General features: G+C 39.1%; 2 protein-coding genes across 2 annotated transcripts; one reads left to right on the top strand and one right to left on the bottom strand.

The window, feature by feature from the left end:
* Positions 1 to 769: 769 nt before the first annotated feature.
* LOC146650593 (olfactory receptor 6N2-like) lies at positions 770 to 1,684 on the bottom strand. The gene has a single exon (XM_085384314.1). The coding sequence runs from the start codon at positions 1,667 to 1,669 to the stop codon at positions 770 to 772; it is 900 nt and encodes a 299-aa protein (XP_085240440.1). The 5' UTR covers positions 1,670 to 1,684.
* Positions 1,685 to 16,338: 14,654 nt separating this feature from the next.
* LOC146650592 (olfactory receptor 13C2-like) lies at positions 16,339 to 17,304 on the top strand. The gene has a single exon (XM_085383567.1). It carries the CDS (start codon positions 16,354 to 16,356, stop codon positions 17,302 to 17,304), a length of 951 nt encoding a protein of 316 aa, XP_085239693.1. The 5' UTR covers positions 16,339 to 16,353.
* Positions 17,305 to 17,854: the final 550 nt, after the last annotated feature.

Here is a 17,854-nt window from a genome sequence, read left to right as displayed (position 1 = left end):
ATGCCTGAGGTTTTTGTTTGTTTGTTTGTTTTTGTTTTGTGTTTTGATACTGCATTCTGTGTCAGTGAAGGGCCTGTACTATTTCTTCAATTGGTTAATACTCTGCGTAGAAGCCTGGCTGGTCCTGAAGGCCTCTATAGATTGAAATCATCTCAACAGAGACTTCAGGTTACACCCATGCCTTACAGAACAAAAATAGTAAAACTGACCAAATAAAGGATCCTTTCCAGAAAATGAAAGTGAACTACTAGCTAAACTACATTTTCTTGCACTCCAAAAGAAAACAAACTGGAAAGAAAATCCAGATATATAGTTTTCAACTGTAAAATAAAACGTATTTTGAGGTGTCTGAACTGTATGTAACACAAGATTGTAATGGAATTTCATTTACACAGAGCCACAAGATAAAAAGTGACTGGCATGATAACTGTCTCATTTTTTAAGTACTCGACCTTATGTTACTCTACTTCATCCCTTTTTCATTTCTCTTGATGTTGTGTTAGTATCCATTAAGAAGGATATTCACGTTTAATTTCATTGTGAAAATCAATAGGGGCAATCACATTAGATGAAACTATTAACAAATGTATTATTAATGAGGAGAGTGATATCAAACATTCATTTTAATATTTGTTTACGTTTCATTTTGGTTTTTAAATATTGATCAATTCTCAGTTGTAGGAGGAAAACATTAAGCCAGTTTTCATAAAATTCATAAAAAATGAGTAATAAAAAAAGACTATAAATTAATAAATTGGTTTGCTTGCAATTAACTGAACAGTATTTTGAGGTGTTTAGAAATTTCTTTCATCTTTAGTCCATATATTATTGGATTACAAAGAGGGTTATATGTTACAAACTGTAATGTCATTATAAAACGTGCAGTTTTAGGAAACTCTGATTCCAGTCTAACTATAACCATATCATACGTAAGCAAACAAGAATAGTTCATTAGAACTAGCACATGAGGCAAACAGGTTTGTGCAGCTTTTTTTCTGACATTTCCACAACTCTGATAGGCAACTATAATTATCTTTATGTATGTAAAAAGTATAAAAAACATAGGAGAAATTGCAACATTAAATAGAACAACCATACCATATATAGATAATTCTCTTGAATTGACACAATAAAGATAGTTGGCCGAATTGTTACAAAAAATACCTTTCAGAGTAAAGTTACAGAGTGGTGTATTTGCATTTCCTGCTATTGGCACTGCAACCTGAATAGCAGGTAAAAACCAGCACAAAAGCAGGAAAAGATTGACTCTTGTTCTTCTCATTATAGAAGGATATTGCAAAGGTTTACATATAGACACATATCTGTCATAAGCCATAGCTGACAGCAGTAAGAATTCTGAGCAACTTAAGGCATAAAACAGGAATACTTGAAAGAGACAGGCTTGATACAAAATAATCTGTTTTTCAGATAAGAAGTCAATCAAAAGCTTTGGATAGATGACAGTGCTCAAAACAACAGAATTCACTAACAAAGCAGCAATGAAAATATACATAGGCTCATGAAGGCTTTTTTGAACTACGATAAGCCACACAATAGTGGAATTGCTGCAAATTATTAGACCGTATACCATAAACATAATTACAAAATAAATATATCTGTATTTCTCCACTTCCACATGACCACCAAAAGTTATATATGTTATATTCATTTCAGCATTTGTGAAGATCAGAAACTGAACTAAAATGTAAAACAGGTAGAACGAGTAACAAACAGTGTATATAAAATATTTGTTTTATGTAGATTGTCTTATTGATAGCTACCTAAACTTGGTGTGTGTTCATTTTTTAAAAGTGAACAACTCAAGTTACATCAAATATATAATGAAACTTCAGTCTCTATGGATCTCATTAAACCGTCCACATGGACTTGCTACTATGTTGACCACTTTAAGAGAGTGTTAGCTGTTAGACCTTACCTACATGGGTGCACATTCTTTTTTTATCTTCCGAACCACACTTTGCACTTTGAAAAAAAAAATTCAGCGTTAGGTGCACTAAACACAACAAACCATGCGATTCTCATAAGTAAATGTATTTTAAGAAAATTCTATTGCTTATAGGAATTTATTATAGAGAGCAAAACACTTGGAAAAGGTAGTAAAAAAGTGTGGGCTCTAAATAATGGAACACTTTGGTTTTGTCAGTCTATTCTGCCACAAAGAAACTACAGCCTTTATAGAGTTTGCAATAATAGGCCCAAATTTGTTGTCGTTGCTGAGCTTTTTGGTGTGTATATTGTGGTACTGCCTTAGCGGATTCAATCATTTTCCATGCAGTAGAAGCCTCGTGAACAACCCCCTAAGCACCCTGATTTTGAATGACCAGTAGTAAAACTCGAAGTACTGCCAAACCACCAAGTAATTTGGCCTGCTGCAATGTTGACAAACGTATCCTAGGCCTTTTCCCATTCAAAATAAATTTAGACACCACAGAGTGTATATCCTTAAAGTAAGTCAGAGGAGGGAGGAGTGGCAACATGAATAAAAGGAAATTAAGACATAACAGTATGTTCATTTTGACTGTGCTGAGGCCATAGTCTTAGTGTTAGGCAGGTCAACGCTGCATAATATAGCTGAGTGAGCAGATGTCAAGATTGGCTGAATAGAGGTCAGCCAATCCAAATTAAGTAGCGCAGAGCCGAACCAATCACAGCCGCAGCGTCACGTCGCGTGACTTGTTACGTACAGCACAAGTGCCAAGCCGCACATGTGTATTTGTTTGGGAAGCAGCCAGCCACCGTACCTCCCGGGTAATGGAGGAAATGAGTGTGCCGACTAGAAAAATCAACCGAGCGTGACCGAAGGTTACCGAAGAGAAAACAGATGATGGTTCCAATGCCGGAGAGATTGTCGAACGGAAGAGCCATAGAAGTTCCGTAGTGTGAAGGTATTTCGGCTATTTCAAGTCTGACAAAAAACAGAGTAGCGTTCACTGTAAATTGTGCCGAAAGCAAGTCTGGAAATACAATAAACTGGTGCATGCGTCACACTGTGCGCCACGTTATTGTTTCGGTGAAATGAATTTCTACAATACTGTTACTGTTAATTCTACTCTCTGCAGTGTTTAAATGCTTACATATACACACAGTTACTGTCCCTCCACACTTACGACTCGGTTCTGCTTCTATGCCCCAGCTTTGTTTACTTTTTCCCACCGAGGCTTCTAGACTTCTGATTGGCCAACATTTCTGCACGGTTAGGACTCTAGCTCCACCTGCTGCTTTGGCATGTTCATAGCAGCGTTTTCCTTCATTTCTGCCTTTATGTGTGGACGGGATTATTTTTTAAAACGAAAACGGAAAATCTCCGTTTTCAAAAATACCCGTGTACGTGTGGACGTAGCCTCAGTCTCTGACTGGAAGCGCTAATTCGTCATTCGGCTTTTGTCAGACTAAAGTAACTGTTAAAACTGTTTGAAAAGCTAAGCTATACAACAAGGAGAGATTGAGAATTTCCTTTTAGTTCTCAGTTTATTTGATATTGACAAAAGTTAGTCAGTTTTGTCTGTTCTTCTGTAAAACAAACTAAGATTTATTTTTAGAATTAATATTTTGTTTCTAAGTGGAATTGACAATTTAGTAGTCTGTTTCGTTTGTTCTATTTTGAAACTTAAATGCTTTAGCGGCTGCCTTGTGTGTAGTTTGCAATATTTGCCTTTATTTATCTGAAAAAGTCTCATGTTCCTTAAGTACATCTACCCTGTTGAACTTATTATGGGAAATAAATATTTAAATAAAAACAAGCTGCTGATTATTTCACATTTTACTTGTGAGCAACGGCACATTTAAATCTTACAAATATAGTTATTTGGCTTATATCGTGATATATATCGTTATCGCCTGAAATGAAAAAAACATATCGTGATATGAAAAAATCTTATATCGCCCAGCTCTAGAGACGATGAGAGATTAGATGCTGCATCTGGATTAGATTTATCAATAACAGGGTTGATGGCGGCATTGCAGTCACCTCCCAACAGTAAGAATGATCATTGTGTTCTAATAACAGGGCTGTACTGGGACAAAAAATCGGCCTGGGTATTTTGACTAGAGACCGGCCCACCACGTATTATAGGAAAAACTATAAAGCCTTTGGATGAAAAGAAACGCTGTTGTGACAGTGATGTACACTGTCTTTTTGGTATATGTATGATTTCTATACATTTTACGTCATACTAAAAACTTTGGTTGTAAGATTCAGATAATTATTTATGGTGTTATTTGTTCATAACTTCCCTTCAACTCATCCATGTCACCTAAAAGATAAACCTGTTTCTCCATCACATGTTCAGCTCTGATGATTCAGTAAAGACATCTCCTGGTTTTATCTTCATGTTTCCCTCTCACCATATATCATGACCAGCAGCTTTTACAACTGTGGCAGTAGCAAACATCAACTGTTACTAGAAATTAATATTAAATAATTTCTAACAACAGCTTATCACGCTTAAATGTGCTGCTGTTGTTTAGCGCAACATCCGCTGGTTTCCTCTTTCTGGAGCAAAGTGGGCGATAAACAAACAAGAGAGAAGAAGAGGCAGCTGACAGCGTAAAGACACAGAATAACTCCAACGTTGTGTCTTTTTTCCATTCTAGCTGAAGTACGGGACAAACTGTGTTCCTTTTCAGCTCAATACGAAAAACGTAATATTTTCTCTGAATACGGGACAATTCCGTTTTTTACGGGACGGTTGGCAACTCTACTAACAAACCTTATGAATAAAATAAAGTTCACTATCATTAACATCATAGCACCCACCCAGCTGTATAGAAACTCCGTCATGCTAGCTAGTATGCAGTATGAGCAGTGTTGGGAAGGTTACTTTTAAAATGCATTCCATTACAGAATACAGAATACATGCCCCAAAATGTATTCTGTAATGTATTCCGTTACGTTACTCAATGACAGTAACGTATTCTGAATACTTTGGATTACTTAATATATTATCATGCTTTTTACAACAACGTGAATGTACTATTGCTGTGTGATTTATTACTATTACTGAAGGTCCGCGACTCCGAACTGTAGTAAAGGGACCTCTGACTAATACGGCGGGGTCCCTGTCGGTTCATAGCCGAAAACTAGCTTTACTTTGTTGTGTGGGTCAACTTTTCTTGCGAGAGACAGAGAGAGGTGTTGAAAGGCTGCTCCAACGGAACTTATTGTTTCGGAGGAAAACACGAACACGGTGTACAGTCGAGTCTTAATAGCTTACTTACAACTGGGCACGTCAGGCACTCTTCTTGGCTGCAGTGGTTATTATTATATTTACATGCTTCCAGCTCCCGTTTTTCCTCGATGACAACTCGTACCTTTCCACTCCCCTTTTTCTCCCTCCTCGCGCTCACAGACCCATAACGTGTATGGCAGTCCATTCTCCCTGCAACACGGACTACACTGCCCATGATGCTACATTCTTTAGAGCTATGCTTGTAGCATTCTGCCTGTTAACTTAGCACAACAACAACAACAACGAAAAGGCGCTCTCTCACCCAGGAAACACACAGTCGTAGTGAGAGAGAGAGAGCGTCGCCCTGTAACCATGGCAACCATAACGCTGCCGCCTGGAACAACAGAACGTAGCTGTCAAACAAAACCCAAACAGTCCTGACCCGCGACAATATGAAACAGGAAAATACCGCCGTGTAATCCATTTATTTCAACAAAGTAACTGTATTCTGAATACCACCTTTTTAAATGGTAACTGTAACGGAATACAGTTACTCATATTTTGTATTTTAAATACGTAACGGCAGTACATGTATTCCGTTACTCCCCAACACTGAGTATGAGTTATAGTAACTGACGGTAAAAAGTCAGCACAATGAAAATAAACTACACCTAAACTTGGTTTATATCTGACCCAGATAGAATGCAGGTCATAACTTCTTACCTGAAGTTCAGTTCACCTGACAGTCGGACCAGCGGCTGCCTTGGGTCTCTCCTCCTGCCTCCCCTTTCCCTCATCCACCTGCTGGCCTTTATGGAAGCTCCGCCATAGCCACCATCAAACAACTGAGTTATTTTTACACATCGGCCAGCATCTGGCCAATCCACCACCTTTAATTGTTCATACCGTTACCAAAAAAAAAAAAAAAATTGGCCTCTGCCCATAAAAATGAAAAATCACTATCGGCGGGCTGATGGCCAGTCCAGCTATGTCTAATAGTGTCTTGGCAATATAGATAAAAAGTCTCTGTCTGGCTCATTTGGAAAGTATACAGATACAAATGCTAGTTTGTGATTTACAATACTGCCAGTGATAAGGGCCAGCCAGCCATTTTTATTATTTGTGCTATACCTGATGGGGAAGTTGAATTTCCTCTTCAGCAAGATACAAACATCCTTGGGTTTATTTGTTGCACAGGATGAAGCTGTTAATTTGTTTTTTGTTTTTTTGTTGGTTTTTTGCCTGTCCCGTTTGGCTCTTTTGCCATCAGAATTCTTGTCTAAAGGCAAAGAAAGATGCCCAACGGATTTACTTTACCAAATTGACCATACCAGCCTTGCCGTAATGGTCCATTTGATTCACCTTTTATTGTTTATTTTATTTTCACTTGCTGAATACGGGACAGACTTGACTGGGGGAAAGAAGGGGAGAAAGAAAGAGGGAAAGAGAAACAGCTGAGAAGAGGGACGGGGGAGAAGGGCAAAAAACATAAACCAACAGAACGGGCAGAAAAAGAAAAAAAAAGAAAATGCATATATCGATCACCTGGATCACCTGTTGAGAAAGAAAAAAGAAAACAAGCAGAAGAGAACAAGAGTAATAGAATAAACAGCATCACAATGATATATGGGAATATGACAGTAAATACTAAATATTAAACATTATTGTGCAGCACATAAGATCAACAGAACACAGTGTGCTTTGAGGTAGGAGCCAAAAAGGGTGTAGTTTGTGGGTGTGATCACCCGTGTGTACACCTGTGAGCATGGACGCGCTTGTTTTTTTTTTTTTTAAAGGTTCCTTCATGTAATGATCTGCTAGAGGGTGTGGGGGGGCCACAGCCCCGTCCTCCAGGGCATGAAGCAGGTATGGAGGAGATCAAAACTCCAGACATCCAGAGGCCCCCAGAACACAAGAGACCAAGGAAGACCAACAGAGGGGCAGCTGCGCCACTGTCCCAGAGAGAGCTGAGGAGAGTCCCAGATGAGGGGTCACTCAGCAGCCGCGGAGCAGAAGCCAGGGGGGGTTGCAGTGACGCGCCCGTGAGCTCCGCCGGCAGCCAGCTGTGCCTGAGTGACCGAGCCCCAGGCCGAGAGGCTGGGGGCACCCCACCCCCGAAGTGGCCCGACCGAGCCCCAGCTCGAAGCTGTTAATTTGTAATGTTTGTTTTTTAAACCTAACACATCACATTGTCTGAGACGTTTTTTGAATTAGACCAGTTCTTAAAATCATCTCAAACAAAAAAGAAGAAAAAGTAAAATATTTTATGTTCATTGTTTCTGTTCTTACTGTTGTTTAATGAAAGTGAAACAAGATCAATATATTTATTTAAACAACAAAAAAAGGGACACAAATTTATATATTTGTTCTGGTTAAACAAGGGTTAAGTTTCTCCGAGGGTTGATGAGCTCTGATGAGAGCCTATTGTTATACTCTGCGGTGTCTGTGGCATCGGTGCTCTCATCGCATGCGATGGAGTAAAAATCAAAAGCACAGCTTTATCAGACAGTTGCAGTTATATGTTGGCTAACGAGTCTTCAATCCGTCGCACAACTGGATTTCTGGACATGCTGACGTTGTTGAAGTCCTGCACTTTTTCCGGGCACATTATTTCCGTGACTTTAACGAGGCCGTGTTTTATGAGGTCTCCATCTGAAAAAGGCTTGCCATGTCTTGCGATGGGTTGGGTGACCTCATAGCTGGCTATTGTAGCCTTTTCCTGGACAACCGCGGGCCAAGTTTGGACACCCCTCATCTACAACCTACAATTTCTTTGCCACCTCCATTCACCTTGCTAAGTTTAGTCTTTTTAATGTTAGACCACTTGATAATATAACTTATTTTTAAATTATTTAAATGAATAAACTCTGGAGAGGACTGCCTAGTTGGTGAACTATGCCCTCCCTTTATGATTGTTTTAATTGGCCCAGAGAAAGTGGCCAGGGTGAAGTTTTGGCTGTGGCATTTATCAAATGTTCACTTTTTAAGATTGATGAAGTATGTATCTCTGAGGTTCTGGTTTTTGAACTAAAATGTGAAAAAGCTACTGTATGTACAGTTATGTAACAATCTATGTAAAAAATCTGTTATCCATGGGATAATAAAGGTTTATTCTATTCTATTCTATTCTATTCTACTATATTAGATATTTTTTATCAGGAAGGCCCAGATGGGTTGCCCACTGCCAAAGGGTGAATCCCAGAGGACCAGAGGCAACAGGCAGTCAACACTGCTGGAGACTGGCTTTCCTAGCAGTTTCTTCATGGTTATTTGTTCGTGGGATTCCCAGGTACATCCAACTACATTTTTCCAGTACAAATTACATTCCGATGTTATTACTGTCAATGACTCAGGGGTTTCAGGCATATGTAGAACACGAGTGGGGACAGCGCATCTCCTTGGTAAATCCCGCACTTGATGGCGACTTGTGCTATAGGCTTGAAGTTCGCCACATCCCCATCAAATTTCTGATTCAGGCTCTTAGTGTCCTTTTTATCTTGTACAAATCTATGCGTTCCAAGATCTGTGTGTGGGGCATCGAGTCATAGGCTTTCTTGTCAATCCAGGTGATGCATAAGTTGCTGAGCCTGGTCTTGTAGTATTGGGTACCTTGTACCAGTAGCTGGTGTGTTGTTTCTCTGGAATTCCTGCTTATTCCCTTCTGTGTATTGAGCCATATGTCTGTTCATCTTAGCAGGGTCATGTGGTGTGGCGACCTCTCCCTCATGGTGGTGACCTCATGTGCTGCCAGACGATCATGGACTCTAGTTAGCTTCTTTAGCGTTTTAAGCACTATTTTCCTAAATCCAGCAACACACACTGTGTCAGTTTGTGAGAGCTGGGCTCCATCATGTAAATTAGCCTCTATAAATGAAGTGTTTCGTGTCCACTTTAAAGGCCTGTGGTATGTAGCCCATATTTAAGACTGAGGTATACTTTAAGGTAGGACCTCTCTGAGCAGTACTGTTGGAATGGGGTCTATTAGCTGTAGTGATAGATGTACTGTGGTGTTACCAAGTGATAGCAACTCCAGGAAGAAGGAACATGAGAAGCTTTAGAAGTACCAAGGGCTGAGAGAGGAACGTGAGAAGATGTGGAGGGTGAAAGAAACAGTATTTCACATAGTAATTTTAGGACTTGGGGTAGTGAAGGACATCCCAGATCTCTGTCCAGAAAAGTGCAGTCCAAATAACAGCAAGGATGCTGCACAGGACCCTTAAGCTCCTCAAGCTTATATTAGTAAATATATTAGACACCAGAGAACTTTGACTTCGGTTAACTTAACTACTAATAATGTAGGTATAGTTGTCTGTTGTTTACAAACCCTCAGATACAATGATATACTGGCTGCCATGAAGAGGACCAGATGATGGGGGAAAAAACACACACACAAAAAAGAAAAGAAAAAACCACAACAAACTTCATTTGTTGTCATTTTCCAGTGCTCTGAATATATTTCTTTTAAGGATACTGTTGCGAGATCGATCAACTTTAGACCAGACAACAAACTACGGAGGCTCCGGAAAAGTGCAATCAAACGATGAGTTTTATTATCACAGGAGAACAACCAACCGTCAGCATATGGATTGTTTTGCTCTGACAAGAATACATTGGGTTCTGGTTTTATAGGACAAAATATCACACCTACGTCAATACAGTTCAAAAATACATGGTGACAGACGGGCAAAAGTTCAATTCGTGCAGACAAGGGTACATCACGTACATATAACCTTACACCGACATATAACTTCTCCTTTCTACATTACTTGCCTTTTAAGGTAATAACTTCAGGTCTTAGCATCTCTGAGAGCTAATAATGGACCCTCGTCATTAATTACTAAGTAGAGTACTTTAGCAGCCAGTCTCAAACTGAAGTAGAAGACGCTTAGGCCTTCACTCAAACCTGCTACTAGATTAATATGTGTATTGTAAGCATGCATGCAATTAACCTGCTATGTTCTCATCTCCCCTCAGCATGTATCATCTGGACACTCTCACCAGTGAAGCTTAAAACCTTCTAGAATGGAACATCAACTCTAACCAAGCACATTTATGCATTGTGTATAAAATGAACTCAACCTATAAAAAATAGAAAGGTCAATGTGAAGACAGACATATTCAATGCAATATAAACCCTGTAGGAAATATTACTGATAAATGATACTGTGAAACATGTTATTAATACATTCTTCATAAGGCAGATTATATGGTAGCAATAAAAGAATCTCTGAATCCCAACATTACAAAGGTTCAACAATCTCACCAGCAGCACATCTTAACATAAACACCATTCCTTTGCCACAAAAAAGTCTTGGGTTGCTTTTGCACTTTGCTGTAGGTGATGTGTGAAGTTTTAAGGTAACACTAAAGTACTTCTAGAAGGAAACTGTATTAATACCAAAATAAAGCCAATTTCAGGAAAAAACAATGGTGAAAACACACTGTATTACAAGCATGTTGTTAGCTAGAAATTCTACACCCATGTGCTACTCTTATGTTTTATTAATTTGTCACTCTACAGTCTGATAACATGGCAAAAGAATGCTTACATATACAAGGGGAAGGTTTCATTTAACAGCAGGATCCAAATCTGCATTATTATCAACAGCTATGTTTCTTTTTTTCTTTCTCTTTTTTTTTCTTTTTTTTTTCCTGTCCCGTTTGGTTCTTTTGCCATCAGAATTATTGTCTAAAGGCAAAGAAAGATGCCCAACGGATTTACTTTACCAAATGGACCATCCCAGCCTTGCCGTAATGGTCCATTTGATTCACCTTTTATTGTTTATTTTATTTTATTTTACTTGTTAAGTATGGGACAGACTTGACCGGGGAAAAGAAAAGGGACAATGAAAGAGGGAAAGAAAAACAGCAGGGAAGAGGGACGGGGATAAAGGGCAAAAAACAATAAAATAAGCAGACAAAAAATACATAGATCAATCACCTGGATCACCTGTTGAGAAAGAAAAAAGAGAAAATAAGCAGAAGAAAAAAAAAAGAGCAACATAATAAACAACATCACGATGATCTATGGGAATGTAACAGTAAATACTAAATATTAAACATTATTGTGCAGCACGTAAGATCGACAGCGCACAGTGTGCTTTGAAGTAGGAGCCAAAAAGGGTGTAGTTTGTATGTGTGATCACCCGTGTGTACACTTGTGAGCATGAGCGCGGTTGTTTTTAAAAGGTTCCTTCATGTAATGATCTGCTAGAGGGTGTGGGGAGCCACAGCCCCATCCTCCAGGGCATGAAGCAGGTATGGAGGAGATCAAGACTCCAGACATCCAGAGGCCCCCAGAACACAAGAGACCAAGGAAGACCAACAGAGGGGCAGCCGCGCCACTGTCCCAGAAAGAGCTGAGGAGAGTCCCGGATGAGGGTCACTCAGTATCCGCGGAGCAGAGGCCAGGGGGGATTGCAGTGACGTGCCCGTGAGCTCCGCCGGCAGCCAGCTGCATGTGCTACTCTTATATTTTTTATTATGTTTGACTAATTTGTCACTCTACAGTCTGATAACATGGCAAAAGAATACTTACATATACAAGGGGAAGGTTTCATTTAACAGCAGGACCCAAATCTGCATTATTATCAACAGCTATGTTTCTTTTCCTATCAGTGCCCACTTGAAGAGCTGCCTTCATTTTCTTTTTGTCTTTACTTTTTTCTATTGCAGATGATTTTGAAAAGTCTGTCAACATGTAGCTATAAATGTGACTGTTAGTGTAGAAGTCCTCACCAATTTATAAAAGAGGAGTTCATCACATCAATAAAATGTTGATTCTCACACAAAGTGAGAGATTGTTAACTAAATAAGTAAAAGTAAAATTGTTAAGTACAAAGAGATATAAATCAATATTTATAACTGAAGAATGCAATGGTTTTTAGATTTCATTGGACTGTCTTGAACAAAGTGGACATTGGCTGGGTGGCCAAGCCAGGAATGCATAGATAATCAAGCGTCTAAAACACTGTGCTGCCGAGCAGAATTTCAACAAGTTAGCATCTTGTCAGGACCATACTGTTTGTTAGTTAGAAGCATACCACTGCAACAGGCCAGACTTAGACAGTGAAGTATTAGCCAAACCTGAAGCAGCTAACTTCAGTTTGGTTTCACCTCTAGGTTCAATTGAGGAACCATCCTGCATTGTCTGAAATGTCCAACTCAGGATGCAGCTAGGATAGATGTTTTCACTGTGAAAGAGAGGACATTTTTACCCATTTGTGAACATTTTCATCATGCATTCTAGATTAATTTAGTTACTGGTCTATTAAAAAACAAATTATCATGGTCCAGGTGAGTGCTGGGTTTTTACACAATGCTGGGATCCCCCTTCGGCAGAGACTCCAATCAGCCTTCACACCTGACTGCAATCAAGTCACCGGTATTTAAGTCCAGCATTCACAACAGACCTCTGCCAGATCTATACCTAACTCATTTTAGTGCTAGGCCGTCAAGCTCTCGTTAAATCCTTTAATGTTTTGTGGTTTTGCTCATGCAGTTGGATAGTGTAGTGGTAAGATTACACACCTTCGGAAAGGGAATCGCATGTTCGATTTCCACCCAGTATAAGGGTCCTGGCTAGACCTCCCATGCTAAATCCAAGCCCTGGAATGGCACGGCTACGTCTGCAGCTCAGACACAAATATTTTACTACATGTTGTACTTTTTATGTGACAAATAAAATTTGAATTTGATTTTTGATTTCATAGTATTTTCTCTCTGCCGTAGTTACCCACTTGGTCATCATGCTTTACAGCTATACTCACAACAATACTGAACAATACTCACCTCTGTTTGGACGCTGGTTTTCTGCTATCAGGTCAGACTCCCTTCATTGTGGCGCTCCACCTGTCTGCCTCCCTGCCAGCCTGTTGGATCACGTACATTCTGGACTCTCTCTGGATCACTGCTCACCCAGACCCCTTGGACTCCCTCCTCCCATAACGTCTTCACCTGCAACTCGTAAGCCATTACAACATCGTTTAACCAACTGGCCGTGATTCACTGGATTTCCACCCAGGATCCGTTCATGGACTTTTTGAATCTAGCCAAAGTTCATAGTTTAGGTTTCACGTTTCATAGTTTTGTCTCATAGTTCATAGTTCTCAACCTCACAGTTCATAGTTCATAGCCTTCAGAATTTCTTGCAAAATTACTATTCATTGTTATCAAATTAGTCACTGTAAATAAATGTATCCACGTCAATCTTTCCTCCGTCTGTGTCTGCACTTGAGTTCACACACAAAGCCTGGCCTTTTCGTCGTAACACACTCCATGTTTTCAAGCTTACACTCTTGTGCTTTTTTTTTCTGAGGTAGTTCTGGCATAGCTTGGACTTGGACTGTTTCGGGTCATTATCTTGCTATAGGATGAATCCCTGACCAACTTGGTGCATACCAGAGGGGATTGCATTGTGCTGCAGAATGCTGTGGTAGCCGTTTTGGTTCAGGGTGCCTTTCACTCTCTATAAGTCACCAACCACGAACAAAACAGCTCCAAATCATCACACTTCCTCCTCTATGTTTGGCAGTTGATGGTACACACTCTGGAACCATCCTTTCACTGACCCAATGGCATACAAAGACTTTGCATAATGAACAGAAGATTTAAAATTTTGATTACTCAGTCCAAAATACATTCTTCCAGCCTTCAGTTGTCACCACAAGGATATACAGCAATGACATCGGAATTTTGTTCGGACTGGATAAGTGTAGTTGGATGATAATGAAGCGAGGGAACGTAGTCAGAACTGAGGGGATGGAACTACCAGAAGGCAACATTGCAAACACTGAAGACAGCTACAAGTACCTGGAGATCCCACAGGCAAATGGGAACCATGAAGAGGCTGCTAGAAAAGCTGCAACCACCAAGTACATGCAGAGGGTCAGGCAAGTCCTGAGGAGTCAGTCGAATGGTAAGAACAAGATCTGGGCTATCAATACGTACGCCCTGCCCTTGATCAGGTACCCTGCTGGCATAATAAGTTGGCCAAAGGTGGAGATAGAAGCCAGTGACATCATGACCAGGAGACTCTGACCATGCATGGAGGGTTTCACCCCAAATCCAGCACCCTGAGGCTGTATGCTAAGCGAAAGGAAGGAGGTTGGGGACTGGTGTGTCAGCACAACAGTCCAGGATGAGGCAGCAAACATTGAAGAATACATCAGGAAGATGGCCCCAACCAACCACATGCTCAGTGAATACCTCGGGCAGCAGAAACCTGAGAAAGAGGAGGCACCATCATAGAGGGACAATAGGATAGAGGAAGTGGCTGACATCCAGAAATCCAACCAGTGGCTGGACAAAGCTGGACTAAAAGACAGCACAGAGGCACTAATCATAGCAGCACAGGAACAAGCTCTGAGCACAAGACTGATAGAGGCTGGGGTCTATCACACCGGGAAAGACCCCAGGTGCAGGCTGTGTAAAGATGCCCCTAAGCAATCCAGCACATAACAGCAATGTGTACGATGCTAGCAGGCAGGGCATACGTGGAACACCATAACCAAGTGGTTGGCATGGTATACAGAAACATCTGTGCCGAATATGGCCTTGAAGTCCCAAGGTCAAAATGGGAGATGCCCCCTGGGGTGGTGGAGAACGACCGAGCTAAGTTCCTGTGGGACTTCAACATACAGACGGACAAAATGGTGGTGGCTAACCAGCCGGACATAGTGGTAGTTGTCAGGTTTATATTGTTTATTGTCATTTATGCTTAGAAATATTTAACCATATATGCTTAGAGGTGAGGGGATTGTGTAGTGATAGGATGTGTGATCCTTAGTAGTCTGCAAAGACTACAGAGTGTTCTGGCATGCACACTCACATCTTAGGGTCATGGGAAGAGGTCGTCTCTTCTCTTGCTGATATATGGTATAGCAAACTCATTTATATCTGTTTTAGTATAAGTGTCTTTTGTTTAGCTGGACTGCTGGACTTATAGACCAGCAAGTTTAGGGAAGTCGTTTATGGGGTCACATTCTGCCCCCCCCCCACGCACACACACATACATACCTACACACACACACACACACACAGACGGTACTCTTTGTTCACATGTGAACCTATGTTAATGAGCCTATGCATATTCACGTAACCTTAATAAAAGAGCAGTGTTACGAGGGAGCAGAAAAGAGCAACTGGGGTCAAGCGAAGGAACAGCGTTTGTCCAGTTGGTCTTCCTCGTATACGAGAAACATAAAGGACTTTGCCTGCTTGTGTCTTGCTTTACCGTGTAGTAGAATCATCTGAACATTCCAGCAAATAGGTTTATGCTACAAACCTATCAGTGGTAGACAAGTAGAAGAAAATGGCCGTAGTGATCGATGTAGCAGTTCCAAATGACGGCAACATCATGAAGAAGGAACACAAGGAACTTGAGAATTACTAAGGGCTCAGAGTAGAGCTGGAGAAGATGTGGAGGGTGAAGGTAACAGTGTGTGTATATATATATATATATATATATATATATATATATATATATATATATATATATATGCTTTATTTATAGGCTATAAATAAAACAATGTATGAAAAGTTGGACATTTGTAATGCATTTGTAATGCATAAGCTTGTCCTTGTTTTTTTAAAGTTTTTTTAATTATTATTATTTTATGATGATTATTATTGTTATTTAGTATGGTAGTTATCCAAGTTTTATTTTACACTGAAAATGTACACAATGCATAAGACCACACCACCTAAAATGGAAACCAAATAAAAACTCCTGATGAAATAAGATATGAACCCGAGTGCAAAAAAGCCAGGATACATTTAACAATAAAATCTTGCTACCTTATTAAAATTCTATACTAGATTAATAGAAGTTGGCTGATCATTGTCATTGTTAGCTGCAACTTATGATCCATTAGCTGTAACTACTAAATCCTCAAGTAAAAGAGGCTGAAAAATGATGTAACCGACTTTCACAGTTCAGCTCCCTCAAGGTTGAAGCAAACCAAAAAAACTCTTCTTCAGTCCACATACATATGATTCACTATAAGCATTTGATTGATGAGTGTACTTGTATTTGAAGTTCTGATATCTTTAAAAGAATAATACCTAACACAGGTTGCATTTTAGTGCAATTTTGATTTTATGTCGTCATATAAACTGGTTATGCTGCTATATTTGTTTTGTAGTATTTTTATTTTTTTAATTCATGGATGAGGAGTTAAATACCACATATGTAACTCTAGATGGATACATTGAGGTTAACAAGTACAGATATGTTTATTTTTGTATTATCTTTACATTATACATTATAATAATATGCAGTAATTCTACCATCGTGTATGTGATCTGGATTCATAAAAACCTTCATGAGCCTATGTACATTTTCATTGCAGCTTTGCTACTTAACTGTCTCCTTTACAGCACAAATATTTATCCAAAACTTCTGATTGACTTTTTATCTGAAAAACAAGTCATAACATATTCAGCCTGTCTCTTTCAGTTTTTTATGTTTTACACTTTAGGCAGTTCAGAGTTCTTTCTCTTGGCAGCCATGGCTTATGACAGATATGTGGCTATTTGTAAACCTCTTGAATATCCAACTATCATGAACAAAACCACTGTGATCATTTTCCTGGTCGTATCTTGGCTTATACCTGCTGTTCATATTGCAATCCAAGCAATAGCGAGTGCTGAAGCAACATTGTGTAACTTTAATTTAAAGGGAATATTTTGTAACAATGCAGTTTACACTCTTCACTGTCAAAGATCAAGATTAATTACCGTCTTTGGTGTGGTTGCATTACTAGATCTTGTAATACTTCCTATGATCTTCATAGTTTTCACATACACAACAATATTTATTGTTTCTTATCAAAGTTGTAAAGAAATTAGGAAGAAAGCTGCAGAGACCTGTTTACCCCATCTGTTAGTTTTAATCAGTATTTCCTGTTTAAGTATCTATGATGTAAGCATAGCTCGAGTGGAATCAGATTTTCCAAAAGTTGCTCGATTACTAATGACATTACAATTATTGCTCTATCATCCATTGTTTAATCCATTCATTTATGGGCTCAAAATGAAGGAAATTTCTAAACAGTTAAAAAGATTATTTTGTCATGCCACAATCATTACGTGTATTAATGCTAATGTGCCTTAATTGTTATGTAATCAGTTTGCTGAAGTTACTCAAAACGTTTTTCATTCAACATAATCAAAAAGTAAAACATAAAAATGTCATTTTTACTCATTTAATTATTCATAAATTATTGCTGTTCTTTTTCGCAGGTATAGTTCATATTGATAATAGGACAAACTTCCTCAACAAGTTTTTCTTTAGTTTCTTATAATTACAAGTCTAACAGAGTAATCAATCTTTTTAAAGAAAACATATTTAAGCAAAATAAATGACATTAGTTTTAATTCATTTCACACATTTATTTTTTTAAGTTGTATGTTGCAGTGCTCCGTACAATGCTCATCTAACCAGGATGTAATATCGACAGTTTCAGAGCTACAGAGTTTTGGTTACAACCTAGGTGCTTTGGAGAAGCCATTAATGAAAAATGTATGCAGTTGTTTTAACATAAACATATTCATTCTGCCATAGGTAAAATGATAGGTAATTAAATCAATTTTCAAATTAATGTCTTTAAACTTTTATATTTCTTCATTTTTACATTATTGCTAATTCTTATTTACGATATGCT

Source organism: Rhamphochromis longiceps, linkage group LG16, assembly GCF_057381845.1.
Source record: "Rhamphochromis longiceps isolate RC_006_pf linkage group LG16, R_longiceps_female_GT1.1, whole genome shotgun sequence".
Classification (NCBI taxonomy): domain Eukaryota; kingdom Metazoa; phylum Chordata; class Actinopteri; order Cichliformes; family Cichlidae; genus Rhamphochromis; species Rhamphochromis longiceps.
Note: the sequence above shows the minus strand (reverse complement) of the source record. Positions and strands in the feature narration are given on the sequence as shown.

What these genes read in the sequence shown, in the direction of transcription:
- LOC146650593 (XM_085384314.1), bottom strand. Translation starts at nt 1,669, where the DNA reads ATGAATATAACATATATAACTTTTGGTGGTCATGTGGAAGTGGAGAAA.
- LOC146650592 (XM_085383567.1), top strand. Translation starts at nt 16,354, where the DNA reads ATGGATGAGGAGTTAAATACCACATATGTAACTCTAGATGGATACATT.